General features: G+C 40.2%; 1 protein-coding gene across 1 annotated transcript in view; it reads right to left on the bottom strand.

Annotated features, from left to right (window-relative positions):
- TNKS (tankyrase) overlaps positions 1 to 18500 on the bottom strand; it is a 313482-nt gene that overhangs the window by 34716 nt on the left and 260266 nt on the right. The window contains exons 14-19 of the mRNA XM_054029743.1: positions 17221 to 17366; positions 15555 to 15720; positions 11886 to 12105; positions 11505 to 11614; positions 4930 to 5118; positions 569 to 806 (exon numbers count right to left, since the gene is read on the bottom strand). Of these exons, the coding sequence (XP_053885718.1) occupies positions 569 to 806; positions 4930 to 5118; positions 11505 to 11614; positions 11886 to 12105; positions 15555 to 15720; positions 17221 to 17366 (1069 nt within the window). The remainder of the gene's footprint in view (positions 1 to 568; positions 807 to 4929; positions 5119 to 11504; positions 11615 to 11885; positions 12106 to 15554; positions 15721 to 17220; positions 17367 to 18500) is intronic.

Here is an 18500-nt window from a genome sequence, read left to right as displayed (position 1 = left end):
AGAAATAATTATAGGTTATAACCTACCTCAGACTATACAAAAGCTCAGTAAATCTGAATGTTAAACGCACATGAAAAACCACCACTTAAAACAGCAACATCTGATTTCAGTAAAACTGGACGGCAAGTTACACAGGACTACAGATGAAGACAGGTGCATTTTTGTTATACAATCTTTCAGATGCTGATAGACAGCATGTATTTCAAATATTAATCAAAGGATTAAAACTTTAACAACCCCCTCCCACCAATCTCACCCATCATGTTTCCCCAAATCAAAATGATACCCATTAGAATTTTTGTCCAGCAGCAACAGCGGAAATCTGTGCATTTAGTCAGTGACCCTTGCCTTTGGATTCTGAGCTAATCATGAACAAAACGATAACTAAGAGGAACAGTCACCCAAAGAGCAGAGGCAGAAAACAGGAGAAATAGAGCAATTCACATTTCCTTTGAGATGGGAGTATTTTTATATTCAACATCTTCAGAATCAAGTAAGGCAGAATGCAATGCTAAGCACCTTCTTATTGTATAGAAAGCAACGGAGTCTTACCCAGCGGAAAAATTACCTTCTCCTTCTTTTCTTTCTGTTCCTGCTGCTCCATCCCCAGCATTTGATGCTCCTCCCACTGCAAGTTCTGCCAGAGGCCCTGTAAGGTTATCTATGCTGCTGGCAGCAGAGAGACAGGAGGGAGTAGATGCTGGTGAGATTAGAGAGGCACTAACTACAGTTGCCTGAGGTTTAAAACAGGTAGGCAAGGCTTCTGGAGGCATTGCATCTATCAGCAAAGCTCTGATATCATCAGCCTGAAAGACAGAAAGAACATTCACATAGGGCCTTATTGTCATTAAAATCACCATCTATTAATTTACAAAGGAAGGAAAAAAATACATTCAGTGGATAACCTTATCCCTGGCCCCCATCTAAATAAAACTCCCAACAATCTCATAACATAGGTAATTCATTTTGAAGAAAAACTATTACAGGATTAAATCTAAGAAAAATACAAAAATTGCACGCACTTAACAGAACTTTTTAAGACCAGGTCTATTTTCTATTATATATTAGAGAGTTAATTAATTTTTTTCCTCGCGGCAGGGTGATTTTATAGATGTTAAGGCCAGAAAAGACCATTAGAATAATTTCATCAGACCTGCATAGCAGATCAGACAATTCCACGATGTAATTCCTTCTTCGATCCTGTAATCGCTGGTTGAGCTAGAGCACCTATTTTAGGATTTGTCTAAACATTAGAGAGCTTGCAGTGGCGCTGCTGTAAGCTCTCTCATGTAGCCGCTTAGAGCTCTCCAGACAGCTTAACTACGCCAGCCCCCATGAGCGGCGGTAGTTGTCGGCTGTAGAGTGTATCACGCCAACATAGCGCTGCCCATGCTGGCAGTTGTTGGTGTAACTTATGTCGCTCAGCGGGGTGCTTTATTCACACCCCTGAGCACCATAATAATTTAATTAATGGAGATATCCCATCTCCTAGAACTGGAAGGGACCTTGAAAGGTCATCGAGTCCAGCCCCCTGCCTTCACTAGCAAGACCAAGTACTGATTTTGCCCCAGATCCCCAAGTGGCCCCCTCAAGGATTGAACTCACAACCCTGGGTTTAGCAGGCCAATGCTCAAACCACTGAGCTATCCCTCCACCCCCAAACGTAGGCTGTAGTGTAGACATAGCCTTAGTTTGCAGCAATTGTCCACATGGAGCCTGTGGCCGCGCACTAAAAGTTCACTAGTGTGCTTTAATATACTCCCATTTCAAAGCAGCATAAATCAAAGCACCCTACAAAATTTTTAGTACACAGCAACAGGGTTCACACAGACACTCAGTGCACAGCAGGCTAGCACACACTAGCAGTCCCAAGTACAAACCTGCTGAGACCCCACAGGTACGTACTTGAGATAGCTAGCCCTTGTCATTGCTCACCGCTGCTGCACAACTGTGGCTACACTACTATTTTTAAATTGTTAGCTGGATATGAGTTAGTGTGAATGTGTCTGCATGAGCTGGGAATCACACCAGTAGCTCCAAGTGTAGACATAGCCACAGTTTGCAGCAAGCTGAAGTGTAAGTCTATCCTGCACTAACTTGCTGTGCATTAAGTGTGCGTGGACCCTGCTGCTGTGCACTAAAAGTTCCTGGTTTGAAACAGGAAGAGATTAGAGCACACTGGGGAACTTGCTGCAAACTAAATGTTCCTTTAGACAAGCCCATAGGAAAATGTCCAATCTTGACTGTAAAGACTTCGAAAGATGAGGAATCTACCATTTCCTTTGGTAAGCTGTTCCAAAAGTTAATTTACCTCACTTTTACAAAAAGCGTGCACCTTATTTATTGTCTGAATTTGTCTAGCTTCAGCTTGCAGCCACTGGATGTCATTATGCCCTTGTCTGCTAAACTGGGGAGACCTCTACTATCAGAAATCTCTTCCCCATGTGGATATTTGAAGAGCATGGTCAACTCACCTCTTGACCTTTTCTTGGAGAAACTTAAGAAGTTCAGTTAAGTCTCTCACTGTAAGTCAGGCTGTCCAGACCTCAACTTCTTCTTGTAGATCTTTTCTGAACGCTCTCCAATTTTTCAACATTTTTTTAAAAATGTGGACAGTAACATTGGACACAATATCCAGTAATAGTCTCACTATTGCTGTGTACAAAGGTAAGAGCACCTCCCTACTCTGACTTGATGCTCTCCTGTTTATAAATCCAAGCACTGCATTAGCCCTCTTAGCCATAAGATTGCAATGGGAAGTGATGGTCTGCTGGCTTCTACAATGATCCCTAAAGTCCTTTTCAGAGTCACTGTTCACAGAATCACAGAATATCAGGGTTGGAAGGGACCTCAGGAGGTCATCTAGTCCAACCCCCTGCTCAAAGCAGGACCAATCCCCAACTAAATCATACCAGCCAGGGCTTTGTCAAGCCGGGCCTTAAAAACCTCTAAGGAAGGAGATTCCACCACTTCCCTAGGTAACCCATGCCAGTGCTTCACCACCCTCGTAGTGAAAAAGTTTTTCCTAATATCCAACTGAAACCTCCCCCACTGCATCTTGAGACCATTACTCCTTGTTCTGTCATCTGCTACCACTGAGAACAGTCTAGATACATCCTCTTTGGAACCCCCTTTCAGGTAGTTGAAAGCAGCTATCAAATACCCCCTCATTCTTCTCTTCTGCAGACTAAACAATCCCAGTTCCCTCAGCCCCTCCTCATGTGCTCCAGCCCCCTAATCATTTTTGTTGTCCTCCGCTGGACTCTCCAATTTTTCCACAACCTTCTTGTAGTGTGGGGCCCAAAACTGGACACAGTACTCAAGATGAGGCCTCACCAATGCCAAATAGAGGGGAACGATCACGTCCCTCGATCTGCTGGCAACGCCCCTACTTATACAGCCAAAATGCCATTAGCCTTTTTGGCAACAAGGGCACTCTGTTGACTCATATCCAGCTTCTCGTCCACTATAACCTCTAGGTCCTTTTCTGCAGAACTGCTGCCTAGCCATCCAGTCCCTAGTCTGTAGCAGTGCATGGGATTCTCCCGTCCTAAGTGCAGGACTCTGCACTTGTCCTTGTTGAACCTCATCAGGTTTCTTTTGGCCCAATCCTCTAATTTGTCTAGGTCCCTCTGTATCCGATCCCTACCCTCCAGCGTATCTACCACTCCTCTCAGTTTAGTGTAATCTGCAAACTTGCTGAGTGTGCAGTCCATGCCATCCTCCGGATCATTAATGAAGATATTGAACAAAACCGGCCCCAGGACCGACCCTTGGGGCACTCCGCTTGAAACCGGCTGCCAACTATACATGGAGCCATTGATCACTATCCGTTGAGACCGATAATCTAGCCAGCTTCATCCAGCCCATACTACTTTAACTTGCCGGCAAGAATACTGTGGGAGACCATATCAAAAGCTTTGCTAAAGTCAAGGAATAACACATCCACTGCTTTCCCCTCATCCACAGAGCCAGTTCTCATCAAAGAAGGCAATTAGGTTAGTCAGGCATGACTTGCCATTGGTGAATCCATGCTGACTGTTCCTGATCACTTTTCTCTCTTCTAAGTGCTTCAGAATTGATTCCTTGAGGACCTGCTCCATGATTTTTTCCAGGATTACCGGACAGGAACATGTGTGGAGGTGCAGGGGGAACATGTAAAGTGGATTTATTTGGGGAATGGTGTCTGTTTTCCTCCCCAGACCAGCCTCCTCACCCCTGACTGTGTCTCAAACTCTCCTACTCCCTCCCGCCTCTATTCCAAACTAGTCTATTATACAGTTCTCCCCACATAGCAACCATCAGTAATGGAGTCACCTGGAATTTATAAACTCTGTGTGCCCTATAAGATATGTGGAAACTATTTTTAACTAATCCTGCCACTAACAAAACCCAAGTCAAAGACACGTATTCAAGAAGACTTACAGCTAACAACAAGTTTGGAGGTTCTGGGTCATTCTAGCCACATTGTTCTGGAGTTACATTGTGCCATAAAATTGGTTGAGAATTATTGGGAGAAAATTATTTAAGAACTGAGAATACCTTTTTTGGAACACTCATACTTCCTCAAAGTCTCATCTATTTCTCTGAAAGGATTCAGGTAATGTAGTGTGTGCTGGCTAAAGCTCACATCTGTAACATTTCAGGTGGATAGGTTCAGTTAGGGTAAAATTAAAGTGCTGGGAATGAAACTGGTACTTTAAACCTTAACTAAGAGATACCAGAATCTCATCCTATGTGTTGTGCATGGGCTTGCCGTCAACAGAGGGGTTGTGCATGGACGTCAAGAAGTCCTGGCCACCCTACCCTTCCCAAATCCCAGACTGGAGAAGGCTGAGGACCACTGGCACAGTGGAAGCACTGAGTGTCATTTAATACATAAAGCCAATTCTTTATAACAGTTTCTGATGCTTTGCAATATGAACGTACCGTTGCCAGATCTAAAGGTGTTTGACCCTCTTGGTTCTTCATGGTTGGATCTGCTCCATGAGCTAGTAGCAGAGCACATAGCTGTGTTCTTCCTTTTTGTGCTGCTTCATGCAACGGTGTGAATGCCCATTTATCCGTTGCATTTACACATGTGCTGTATTTAATCAAGAGCGCTGCTATATCCACATGCTGAAAAAAACCCACAATACTTTTATCATTAAAGTATACAGTAGCTGCTACAGGGTACAGCAATGTAGAAGCCATACAATGCGATATTGTTAAGCCACATCTCCATTTCTTTTATGTAGAGATAATATGGATATTCAGAGATCCTCTTCATTCCCCCTCCCTTTGTTTACTCCGACCTCCACCACTCACCTGCCTATGTCACAACAACTTTCCCTCCAGTCAGACTGAAAATCGTTCCCATCAGCTATGGGCATATGAACAATGATGGACATTCTTTCCTCTTCCTGAGCTCAGCTTTGCAATTTCAAAGCTGTGTAAGGCAGCACAAGGCCATATTTTGTTAGCTGAATAAACTACATTTCTCTAAATATGAAAGTGCTAAGGAAACCCCAACTTCCCAATTCTCTCAAGGGAATCAGTTGTGCGAGTTGTTTTGGATTGCATTTAATCATGTGGTTTAGTTATACTGTATATAAGCTATTAAGCAGTTCAGCTCCAGAATAATGAGATTAGGTGATTTTCTTTGCTTGATGCTACAGAAAGAGATGATTATGTGGAGTTTTAGATTTGTATTATCTTATTCTAAGAAGAATTCTTTATACTTTCAGACCCTGATCCTGCACATATTTACAAATGTGCTTTACTGTGTGTGACGTCCAGTGTGTAAGTGTTTATAGGACTGGGACTTTGCTGAGGAAAGTTAGTGTGTTTACTCCTGAACTGTTCTTTTTATTTCTGGAGCTCAGATACCACTATGAAGTCCCTGGGAGCAGGAAGAACATTCCAGATACTGACAAGCAGAACAAGTACCATCTTTCTTCAGATTGCTGTAGCTAATATGGCTTGATGTAGATTTTAAATATGTATAAACCGGGATAAAGGAACACGTTTCATACGCTGTTTTTGTTCTGCTTAGCAGTTCATTGACTTACACTCAATGTTAGAAAACAAACGGTTAAAGATCTACAGAATATCAATATTATTTTCTGTGTTCTAACTATTGTCGTTTATATAGTGTCAGTTATTGCATCTTAGTGACTTGGGCCACATTTAAAGAAGTGCTCCCATTTGGGCACCTAAATAAGTGTTCGGATTCAGTTGCAGCTGCTGGGTAATAAACCCTTTTGAAAACCTGGCCCTTGAGCATTTATTTCATTATTTGGTACAATGAGCTACAAAACATACTTTTAACAAAACTTATGCTGGTAGTTTCCCTCAGCTACATTTATTTCCATAGGCTACGGATGGGGCATTTTAACAGATATGTAATTTGTTTTTGTACCCACCCTTACAACTACAAACCATTTAAAATCATCATCCAAATTAAAAAAGAAGAAAAGGAAACAAATTATAGGGAAAAATTACTCCCTGTATCACCTTCCTATGAGTGTTTTTACTAACTGGTTTATCATTGCATAAAGGCAAAAGCAGTACGCTCAGCGAAAAAAATAGCAGATTGAAGTATGAAAACTTGTTTGAAATAGTCAGCACAGACCCAAACCCAAAGATTCATGACACTGACAGATTTCATCTTTCCCTACAGTTTTATTTTAAAGTAGCTACCAACCTCTTGCAAAAAGGCTTGACTTTATCGCTAAAGAAATATTGTTTTAAAAGATTGCTAATCTCACTTCTCCCCTTCTGAACTTTCAGAGCAATTGGTATTTCCCATATTTTTCTGCCACATGGTATAAAAGACACTACCTAATTATATGGTAAATAAGCAGGGTATATCCAACATTAAGATGGGGGAACTAAAGGAAAACGCATTTTTAACGAAGGAATTACAAAACGTTGAATATATTAGATAAAAATTCAGGAGCAACAACAAAAGTATTCCTCCCTTCAAAGCTAATCTATGCCATGTCACTGAGATTAAGAGGTGCTGATGGGTAATATACAATAAGGAGAACATATAATTTTTTTTTTTTAAAGCTGATGAAAACATTAAAACACAACTCTCATTAACCTCACAGAAAAGGTGACACTGAATTAGATTGGAATTATGATTTCTTAAAGTGATTATTAGTGTGAAACAATTATTGGCCATTTTCTATTCCAAATACCCTCCAATTTCTCTTTCAGCAGATTAAAACATTTGATGCTGAAATTATGGGTGTTAGCTAAGGGTAAACGTATAGTCCTCTGCATTAAGAATAAGACAGAAATCACAACATTTATTTTCATTTGGAATCCATTTGGAATCCATGGTCAGTTCAATGCACTCTAAGACCCTCTCTCCCAATTTTTGTTCATTTTACTTCAAGGTCATTAGACTTTTGACAAAGCATATTGCCACTCACTTCCACTCTCTGAAAAACATGGAGATAGTAGTTCCCAGGTCTCCTTCCATGATTATCAGGCCTTTTTGGCTAGATAAATATTTTATACTGACTGAAAATGAAACATCTTTGTGGTAACTGTGATAGGCCGTCACTTTTCTCCCTTGTATCCCACTTCTAAAACCAAGTTTTCTAATACAACACTAAATCAGAGACTGTGGACATCTGTAAATGGCAGAGGTAAGAGATGTCAAAGGCATATAAAAAACCATGTCTGTCTCTGATATCCTTTTTTCCTTCTGCCTTCTTTATGTAAGATTTACTGTTTAGCAATTGGGAAAACCAAACTTGTTAAATTTGCTCACAAAATGTCTGAGGGAGCAATAAACAGCAAGGATTAAGTACTGCTCAGTTCTTAAGAATTTAAAAGAACTATCCTATACAGCTGTGACAAAACACAGTAAATGAAACGCAAGGCTAACAAATGTGATAAATAACACTGGTCTACAATTTTTGAGAAGTCGTCTACTTCAGAGATAAAATGTGCTATTTATTATGTATTTTGATGTGCTGAATTCAAATATGACAATTAAAACAAGTGATTGGCTACTGTTTCTAAGATATTTAAGTTTTTACATTTTATGTCTATGTATATTGTGTAGATAGTAGAGTTTTAATCATAAAATGCAAACCTAGGTCTTTTCATGTGTTTATGGTTGCTTTACATGATAATATTTCACCTGTCCTGTTTATGTAACACTTTAAAAATCAGCAAAAGGGTTATATAAATAAAATGTATTATGAAACAAAAGGCAAAAAACTATTATGTACATAGTTTAGTCCTATTCAGTGTCTACTCGGCGCTTCTTGGCTTGTCTCTTGTATTCATTAAATGGAGCATCTCTTGTCACTGTCCAGCAATAGTCTGCAAGCATTGATGGGCTCCATTTTCCCTGATAGCGTTTCTCCATTGTTGCAATGTCCTAGTGAAATCGCTCGCCGTGCCCATCGCTCACTGCTCCACAGTTCGATGGAAAAAAATCTAGATGAGAGTGCAAAAAATTTATCTTTAGTGACATGTGGCAACCAAGGCTTTTGTATGCCTTGAGGAGGTTTTCCACCAACAACCTGTAGTTGTCTGCCTTGTTGTTTCCGAGAAAATTTATTGCCACTAACTGGAAGGCTTTCCATGCCGTCTTTTCCTTGCCACGCAGTGCATGGTCAAATGCATCATCTCGAAGAAGTTCACGAATCTGAGGACCAACAAAGACACCTTCCTTTATCTTAGCTTAACTTAATCTTGGAAATTTTCCACGGAGGTACTTGGAAAGCTGCTTGTGTTTTGTCAATGGCCTTAACAAAGTTCTTCATCAGACCCAGCTTGATGTGTAAGGGTGGTAACAAAATCTTCCTTGATTCAACAAGTGGTGGATGCTAAACACTTTTCCTCCCAGGCTCCAATGACTGTCGGAGTGGCCAATCTTTCTTGATGTAGTGGGAATCTCTTGCACGACTATCCCATTCGCAGAAAACAGCAGTACTTTGTGTATCCAGTCTGCAGACCAAGCAAGAGAGCAACAACCTTCAAATCGCCACAAAGCTTCCACTGATGTTGGTCATAGTTTATGCACCTCAAAAGTTATTTCATGTTGTCATAGGTTTCCTTCATATGGACTGCATGACCAACTGGAATTGATGGCAAACATTGCCATTATGCATTAAAAAAAAAACAGCTTTAAGACTCATCTTCGATGAATCAATGAACAGTCTCCACTCATCTGGATCGTGAACGATGTTGAAGGCTGCCATCACACCATCGATGACATTGATGGTTCAGGACCAGAAGTTTCATTCTCTTCCTCGTCTGACTCAAGTGAGAATGATTCTGGTGCATCAGGAACCGGCAGTCCTTCTCCGTGGGGTACTGGGCGTATAGCTGATGGAATGTTTGGATAATGCACAGTACACTTTTTCTTCTTTGACATACCTTTCCCAACTGGAGGCACCATGCAGAAGTAACAATTGCTGGTATGATCTGTTGGCTCTCTCCAAATCATTGGCACTGCAAAAGGCATAGATTTCCTTTTCCTGTTCAACCACTGGCAAAGATTTGTTGCACAAGTGTTGCAGCATATCTGTGGGGCCCACCTCTTGTCCTGATCTCCAATTTTGCAGCCAAAATAAAGGTGATAGGCTTTCTTAACCATAGTGGTTATACTGCGCTTTTGTGATGCAAAAGTCACTTCACCACAAACATAGCAGAAGTTATCTGCACTGTTCACACAAGTACGAGGCATCTCTGATCACTTTGGCTAAACAGAAATGTGTCCCTTTGCAAAATCAAACATTGACAAATAAGAGAGCACGACACTGTATGATTTCTAGAGCTGATATAGGGCAATTTGTTCAGCAGAGTGATGTAAGCTTCGTTATGATTGCATCATCCATTACTTCTAGGAATAACATGATGCAATTCATATCATGTATGACGCAATACCAGCTTCAGATTGCATCATTCATTGTTTTGCCTAAAAAGCAAGTACTGTCCAAACCCAGTCATAGATTTATTCATAGATCCAGTCAAAGATGTATTTTAGTCATTTCTGGTTTAAATTGAGATCCCTTCCCTTTATAACTCACTTATCCTCCACCATTCCCAAGTTAAGGGTCGTATATACTGACCCAATAGCATATCTTGAAAACTAGAGCCAATCAACAATTTTAAGCATCATTTTCGTTCTCAGTGACCCAGAATTAGTAAAGTTTGACTACATTTATTTCAGAAGCATTTTGGCTGTAGAACGGTGTAATCTGTAGTTTAACTATATAAAATGTATATATTAAAAGCAAAGGATTGACCTCGAAGACATAGAAAATGTACTGAGCTGTGAGGGATTGTTCTGCAAAGATGGAAAAGAGCTAGTTTACTAAAGTTTGAAAATACACCTGCAGCATAAGACTTAAAAAATATTCAAATAATGTTAATGACTTCAAATGATCCCTAACAAAAGGAAGAATCAGATTAGAGACTTGCATTCCATTGTTAATCCTTCCCATCATACACCCAGGTACTGCAACATATCTGGTACAGTATCTGAAATAACCACTGACAAACAGGCATAAAATATAGCATCATAACAGCACAATTAAATATATGCAATTTGTTAACTTGCATTTGGTATAAATGTCAAAACAATTTTGGACTCAATTATCGCATTCAAGCCATTTATCCTCTGATCTCCAGTGCAGTTATTTTTGTCAGTGTTCTAGTTGCTGAAATTGCATTTACAATAATGGGAGGAAGAAGAGGAAAACACAACTGGAAGAGGCAAACAAATCTGGTATTAACTTAGTGTCATGTATGTAGTCTTTCATCTACCTGGGATTCTGTCAAGAACGGATTTCACGCAATTGCTTGTAATAGATTTCCTTCTGAACTCACCCACAAGGTAAAGTGGCATGTAGTGTTTTAGGAAAAGGTCCATCTTACATCTGTGCAGATATTGCACATAAAGATGCTTGATTCTCTGTATGTTAATGCTGCTTTGTGAGGGTGGGAAGGAAGGGAGATCACTAACAGACTACTCGTCCTAATAATGCTGCTCCACAATGAACTTGTGCTTGATCCACAGACACTGCTCTCTCTTCCTTCCCACTCAAACTCTTAATCAACATCTGAATCTTTGCCTATTTCTACAACCGCTGGAGAGATTTCTTTGGTTAAAAACAAGAGGTGCCAAACATTATGCCAACTTGCTACAAATGTTTGGTTGTCATAATAACTACTGTTTCAATGGTATTCCAAAATTTCCGTAAGTGACCCTGTAATCAGTAGTACCAACTGCATCCCCCTCCTAGTCAAATGTTGGGCTTTTGTATGAAAGCCACCGAGACCTGTGGGAGTATGATATAGCAGTGACGTGGACCAATAATTCTCTCATGGCTACGGAGACCAAACTTCATTCCAGATAAGACAGTCTGTCGCAATACTTTGCTTTAGATGCAACCACTTGAAAGACTTCCCCCTACTTTGTGTACTAAAAATATAACAAAATTACTAGAAGCTTAGCACTGTAAATCACAAGTATAAATGCTTATACTTACCCCATAAGATGCTGCATTATGTAAGGGGATTAGTCCTCCTTTGTCTTGAGCATTAACGTCAGCACCATGCTCTAGAAGGTATTCAGCTACTTCCAGGTTATTATAGCCGGCTACAAAAAGGAAAAAAAATAGAGCATCAGTAGAGCTAACAGAAAAACTGGGAAGGTGGGAAAGCTAAAACTATTTGATTTTTAGAGTTCAATAGCACCTCTTTTGCAAGCTACTTTCTTCCTGTAATATGTCTAGAGAGCTGGCATAGTAACCAAGGCAATTCGCTGTGAAACTATTACTATGTCAGTTCCTTATAACATGCTCTGGTTTTTGTTGATTATGTTGCATAACTGTGATAAGAGAGTCTAGAAGCTCTGGTAAATTGCTTACCTGCAAGATGTAATGGTGTTGAATTTCTTCCTTGGGTGTCTCTGCAATTGATATTATCTGGTGTACACAGCTTCTGCACTCTTGCCAGACAACCCTTTTTGGCAGCATCTAGCAAGGCAGCGTCTCCCCGCAGCAAGTCCTGTATATCTGTGTCTCCTTCTTTCACCAGATCTAGAGGAGTGTTACCATCTCTGTTCTTTTTTGTTGGATCTGCTCCATGCTACAAATAACAACTCTACATGTTATTGCCACAAATACATGAGTGCAATACTTAGGTATGTCAGTTCATGGACTGCATTCTGCAGCATAGCACTATAAATACTCTCAAAGCTAGTGAGATTTTGGCAACCCATTTTCATAAATTAACAGCCATGTACTTTAGCGGATACCCACTGAACAGAATATACATTATGAAAGCTAAACCCAAACTGCTAATCTACAAAGCAACCTTACAGGTCTGAAGAGCCTTGTCTATACTAGAGGACTATGGTGCTTTAAACGTACACTGCATTTGCATCCATACACTACACAGCTTGCTATGGTTCAAAAGTTTTGGCACTGCATCATTGTAAAGGCAATTGCTTGGAGCAAGGCTCATCCCAGCCAGGGCTGGCTTTAGGAAGTGCAGGGCCTGATTCGAATACCCGGCGGCGGTCCGGGTCTTCGGCGGCACTTCGGCGGCGGGTCCTTCACTTGCTCTGGGTCTTCCATGGCACTGAAGGACCCGCCGCCGAAATGCTGCCAAAGACCCGGAATGAGTGAAGGACCCACCGCCGAAGTGCCGCCGAAGACCCAGACCACCGTTGGGTGAATACAAATTAAAAAGTTAGGCGTTCTTCTTCAGGGCCCTCTTAGGCGCGGGGAATCAGCCTAAAGCTGGCCCTGATCCCAGCTGTATTCTGCATGTGGTCATTCTTCACAGTTGCAGTGCTAGCACAATCTAAAAGCACTGGTGTCGTAAAGGCACTTCTGTACAATCTGACAATGCTCCTGTAACCCCTTTGGCAATCCACTCTGTAGGTTGTGCAAGTTTCCTCCTATACCCTGATAATTCTGTTTTGAGCTACTGCAGCTTCTGAGTTTTGTGCTTTATAAGCTGCTGCACTGCCACATAAAGGCTTTCTTGTTCCAAAACTTAAGTATATATTTTTATACAATACAAAATGCTGATTTCTACAATCCACATTTAAAAGCTTTTAGTACAGTCTCTCTAACACACAAACCTCTGCCTCTGGGCCTTGCAGAATAAGTACCCAGTGTACTGGTCCTGGAAAGGATGGAGGAGTGCTGAATGTTGATGCAGTGCAATGGAGCACTCAGAACAGGATGGCCCATAGGAATGTATTGCATCACTACAACTTAGTGAGTTGCACCATTGTTAATGGCAACAATGTAGCAAAGCTGAGATTCAGGAGAAGAATGCGAATCTACAGTAGGGAACGTTTTTACCAAAGGTTAGCTCCCCACATTACTTTCTCCCCTTAACTTTCCTGCCATTGCTAACAATGGTGCAGTTCCTGCGGTGTCATAACAGTGGGAGAGCTGCAATACACAAGGTGCTGGCAACTGCCAACATATTACCCACTGTTGTATAGCAATGTTCAGAGCAGTTTAACAGTTGTTAGCACCAGCAAAGCAGCCCTGCTATTAGCTAAGGTGGGCAATTTGGGGGGGAAAGTTTACCATTGTGCTGCTTCCAAGGCTGTGTCTATATTAGACAGGAGTATAGAGTAAGGATGTGAATTGAAGAAGCGGGCAGAGACTGGCGCTAATGCATCCAGGCAGCTTCTGGAGAGAGTGTTCTCTGTGGCACATTGTTTAAAATGTCTACTGCAGTCTTCTGAAAATTACAACTCTATATCCCTAATGTGAAAGGTTTCAAAGTGGAACTTTTCTCCTTCTGGAGGACAAACAAAACACACATCCATTGGCTCAGATATATGCTGACAGGGCCATATATAAACAGACAGGGAGAATGCTATTGGCATGGCTACTGAGAAACAGACAAAAATTAAGGAACACAAAGACAGTCCTCTTCACCTACAAGCACAGAGAAGCAAAGGAGAGGATGCAGTTCAAAGCAAGGTAATGGAAGAGAAGGTCACACGAGATAAGGCCAACAGCACGCATCCCAAAAATCCATTTGAAAAAACAGCTTTATTTTTAATTTTTTTAAATTCAAGTGTAGTGGAACAAAGAAAGGCAGATTTCAGGAGGGTGCAAATTCCGCAGCACAGTGCACACCAAAACAAAGGCATTATTGCCAGTCAGAACAGCAGAAACCCTTCATAGCAAGTGGGCTATGAGCACAAATAACCAGTACAAGGTTCAAGGAAATCGTCTCAAATGTACCCAGGGCCAACAGTTTTAAAAACCAACAGTGCACATTTTAAGGGTGTGTCAGTGGAGCACGTTTAGCTCTTGGATGCAAAAGTCTGATTTACAACAGGTATTATAATCTCAACCTCCTAGGGACTTTAGGGAGTACTTCTAAGTCTTCTGTGATGTGTCTATTAAGGAACTGACTTTTGTTGAGGATCCTTTGAGATTGAGTGCAAGAACGGCTAACCCCCCACTGGAACGATAGCTGGGCTGCAGATCACTCTAGTGCTGATAAAAGAAAGCTGATTTTGAGAGTTTGTGGTAACTTCTGCAATCAGATGTCACTTTAGGGGCCCTCATTAAGCACAGCCCTGGGACCTCTGTGAGGCTTGTGGTTTCTACTGCAGCAGGATTTTAAATTGCTGTGGTGGTCCTCCATCAAAGTGCAAAAGTCCTCAGAAAAATTAACAAGGTTGAGTAGGAATAGCTTGGCTAAGCAGCAACCATGTAAAAAGGGGTGAAGAGAGCCTAACAACTGCCTACCCTTTAAAAAAGTATATAAACGCCTATGATGAAAACAATGTGTGAGAGTAAGTTCCCTATTAATTTCTTGCAATTTTGTCAAGCTTATTTTAAACATTCTCATTAAGAGTTTTTGTTTAAAGCAAGGGCTGCTAGCTTGAGCACTCCTGATGATTATCGTGCTTCTTCCAAACTGTCTTAAATTACATTTCCTTTGGGGCTTTTCTCATACATAAGAGATTTTCTAAAGACATTTGATTATTGCTGTATTCTGTACACTTGCACAAATACCAATGCAAGTTTATTCAATTGTAGAAACTATTCCAGAAATAAAAGTTCATTTTTTGTATCCTTAAAACTAATTCCATTTGTTTCAGTTTGTATGAAGCAAATGTTATTTAGCTGACATTACTGAATGAATTAAGAGGAATATTTCAGAATAAATTAAAACACTGACTTGAAAAATCATCTGTACTGATGAATTTTAATAAAGTAAACTTGTTCTGAAAGTATCAGAGGGGTAGCCGTGTTAGTCTGGATCTGTAAAAAGCAACAAAGAGTCCTGTGGCACTTTATAGACTAACAGATGTATTGGAGCATAAGCTTTCGTGGGCTAAACTCCACTTCATCAGATGCATGGAGTGGAAAACGTTCTGAAAGGCACTTCAAACATCTTTACATTCAATATAGAAACCGCCAGATATCACAGTAAAATTTAAGATGAAAATGGATTCAAATTAACTCTCTGAAAAATAATAAAATGATCAGATCTTAAATGTAACAACACACATTTAAAAATACATTTGGTAATTGTAAATGACTTACTTTTAAAAGCAGCTTGCAGATTTCATATTTTCCTTTTGCTGCTGCTTCATGCAGCGGGGTAAATTTCCACAGGTCTGCCACATTGACAGAGGCCCCATGCCTCACCAATAGCTCGGCCACCTCATAGTGTCCATACGAACAGGCATTATGCAAGGGTACTAAGCCGCTAATTAAAGAGAAAGAAAGTTTTAATAGTCACAGAAAGTTGAATTCAAATACAAGTTTACAAAGCTCCAGTCTTTCCCCCCCTCTGAGGCTATCAGCATCTTTTAGTATCCCCAATTTCACAGCTTTACATGCCCTGCTATTGAGGTACCTATGAAATGAACATCGCTTTTCCAGGCAACGAATGAAAACAGCTTTTCTTCAGCTCTTGCCAATGATGTTCCTAACTGATGATGTTCGACCAATTGTTGTTATTAATAATTTCTATAAACAGGCCATATCAGTATTGCTATCAATACCCATATGTTGCAAGAATCACTGCCGTAATGTTGACTTTGGACACTTGAGTGTAGATTTCAAAAAACGGTTTTTGGTGGGTGGCTAAAATCCCATCTGACATGTAACATTTGGGCATTAGTAAGCCCTGTACGTGTAATATTGTGGGAAAAAAACTACTCAATTGCATCTGGAAGGAGCTTAAAACTTCAGGACATTTAGGATCTGAACCTAACCTTGAAACTCTGTGCGTTTTTCTTTCTTCATAGATGGTTTATATTAATACAGAAAGCTAACTTTTCAAAAGTTGATTATTGGTTTCTCTAACTATTGTGACATGTTTTCCCCCTTTTAAATCAAACTGTCCGGAAAGGTTAGAAATAATAAAGAGGTTGTGTAGTATTTCTAGCCTTTCCAGATAGTTTGATTTAAAAGGGGGAAAACATGCTATAATAGTTATAGAGACCAATCATTAACTTTTTAAAAGTTAGCTTTCTGCATTAATATAAACCATCTATGAAGAAGAGAAAAATGTACAGAGTTCATCCTGGTGTCAAAGTTAGACTCAGGGCTCACAGTTTGTCAGACCACTCTGTTTTATTAGCACAGCGCTCTGCTAATAACACTCAGATAATGTGAGCACTATCTAAGACCCACACTACCTTATTTTATACAGATAAAAAGGGCGCAAACTTAACAAGAGAACAAAGAAAGCAGAACTGACAAGTTTACCCGAGGCTAGACATACATATTCAATTTTCTTACTAACTTTTACAGATCTCCGGCTGATGTTTCACCATTAGCTTAAGCGGACTCATTGTTTATGCCTTAAATGTTCTTTTCCTGACACCTGTATTTCAGCATTCCTTATTTCTGCTTAAAGGCACATACAGCATTTCTTTAATCCATTCTATTTTTACAATATAATTCATTCTACTTTCACACTGGCTATTTCATATCATATAACTAAAAAGCTAATTTTAGACCTTCCAAAATATTTGATAAACTGCTATTAAGCAGAAAGAACAAACAAATAAAAAAGAGACCAGAGGAGGAAAAAGCTGCAGAGACTAAAGAAGTGAAGTTATCCCAACTAGAATACTATCGTCTAATATTTTGATACCAGTAATACCAGAAAGCTAAACATTACTGAAAAGACTATTAACTCTCTCCCACAATGAATGTGAGGAGCATTGGTTAACAAGAAACAATACTGAAAAGTTACCCTTTGTCTTTGGCGTGCACATCTGCCCCATGGTGCAGCAGATACTCTACTACAGATACACGATTATAACCTGCAGCAAAGTGGAGCGGGGTTGAATGACGTCCCTCCAAATCTCTGCAATTCACATTCTGAGGACTGCAAAGCTGCTGTTAAGATCAAAGAGGGAAACAAAACGTTTACTACAGAACTTGATCACAGTTTGAAACTTGTTTATGTTTTCAACTCATTTTTCCCCCTTAATTAAAGTTTGAAAAGTACATAAAATATTCCTTTCGGATAATGGGCCATTTCATAAACTTGAAAATGGGCACTTCCTAACTGTTCATGGCTTCAATTTGACGACTTTCCCCCCTATTTTAAGGCAGTATATTTTGAGTTCACTTCTCCAAATCCACAAGTAGAATACTGGTGAATAGAATCCCAGTCTAGTTGGGTCAAGAGATGAGGCAGGCAGGTATTATCCCCATTTTGCAGATGGGGAATCAGAAAGACTTGTTAGTGGCTTGTTTAGGGAGGTCTGTGGTCTAGTGAATTAAACACTGGCATATAGTGGAATGGGGAGTCAGGAGAGCTATGCTCTAATCCTGGCTCTTATACCAATTTGCTGTATCATCTTGAAGAAATCACAACCTCTCTACTTTAGTTAACCCATCTATTAACCCATCTAATAAGATGCTATTTTCTTACAGAATGTTGCGAGATCTAGCTAAACAATACTTGTAAAGCGTTACGTAAAAATGAAAAGTTAAGGCCACTAAGTGGCAGAGGTAAGAACTCTTGAATTTTTGTCTCAGCCATGTGCTCCTTTGTCTAGGTCACTTGCTTTGAAGGGGGAGGCATCATTACCCCTCTGTCTCCCTCTTCAGACACAAAATAGTCTGGGAAATGATGAAGTCTTTGTAAGGTCTGGTAGGCTTTAAAAACTCTTGCAAGTTTAGATCAAGCTAAAAATATTCACAGTGGCCCTAACATCCAAACCTGCCTTAGCTTTACAGTGGTCACCATTAAAGAGTAAACATTTACCAACCATAACCACACAATGTTCTAGTCTATTCTAAAGCATAGGGAAATCCCCACAGTACTGTAGCTGGCACTTCTGTTCGGTAACCTCCACAGCACAAATTCTACGGCAGTCTATTGTGCATATTCAACCCCAACACTGTAAGCCTTAGGCTGAATTTACTTCCCCTGCCACAAATTCTACACATGTATGAAAAACCTTTCAATTTTTACCTTAAGAACCAATGAATCCATTTTTTTCAGACTTGGTTTGTTCTATA

This window comes from Malaclemys terrapin, chromosome 5 (genome assembly GCF_027887155.1).
Source record: "Malaclemys terrapin pileata isolate rMalTer1 chromosome 5, rMalTer1.hap1, whole genome shotgun sequence".
In the NCBI taxonomy this organism is placed as follows: Eukaryota; Metazoa; Chordata; order Testudines; family Emydidae; genus Malaclemys; species Malaclemys terrapin.
The sequence above is the reverse complement of the archived record's forward strand: the minus strand, read 5'-3'. Positions and strand labels throughout refer to the sequence as shown.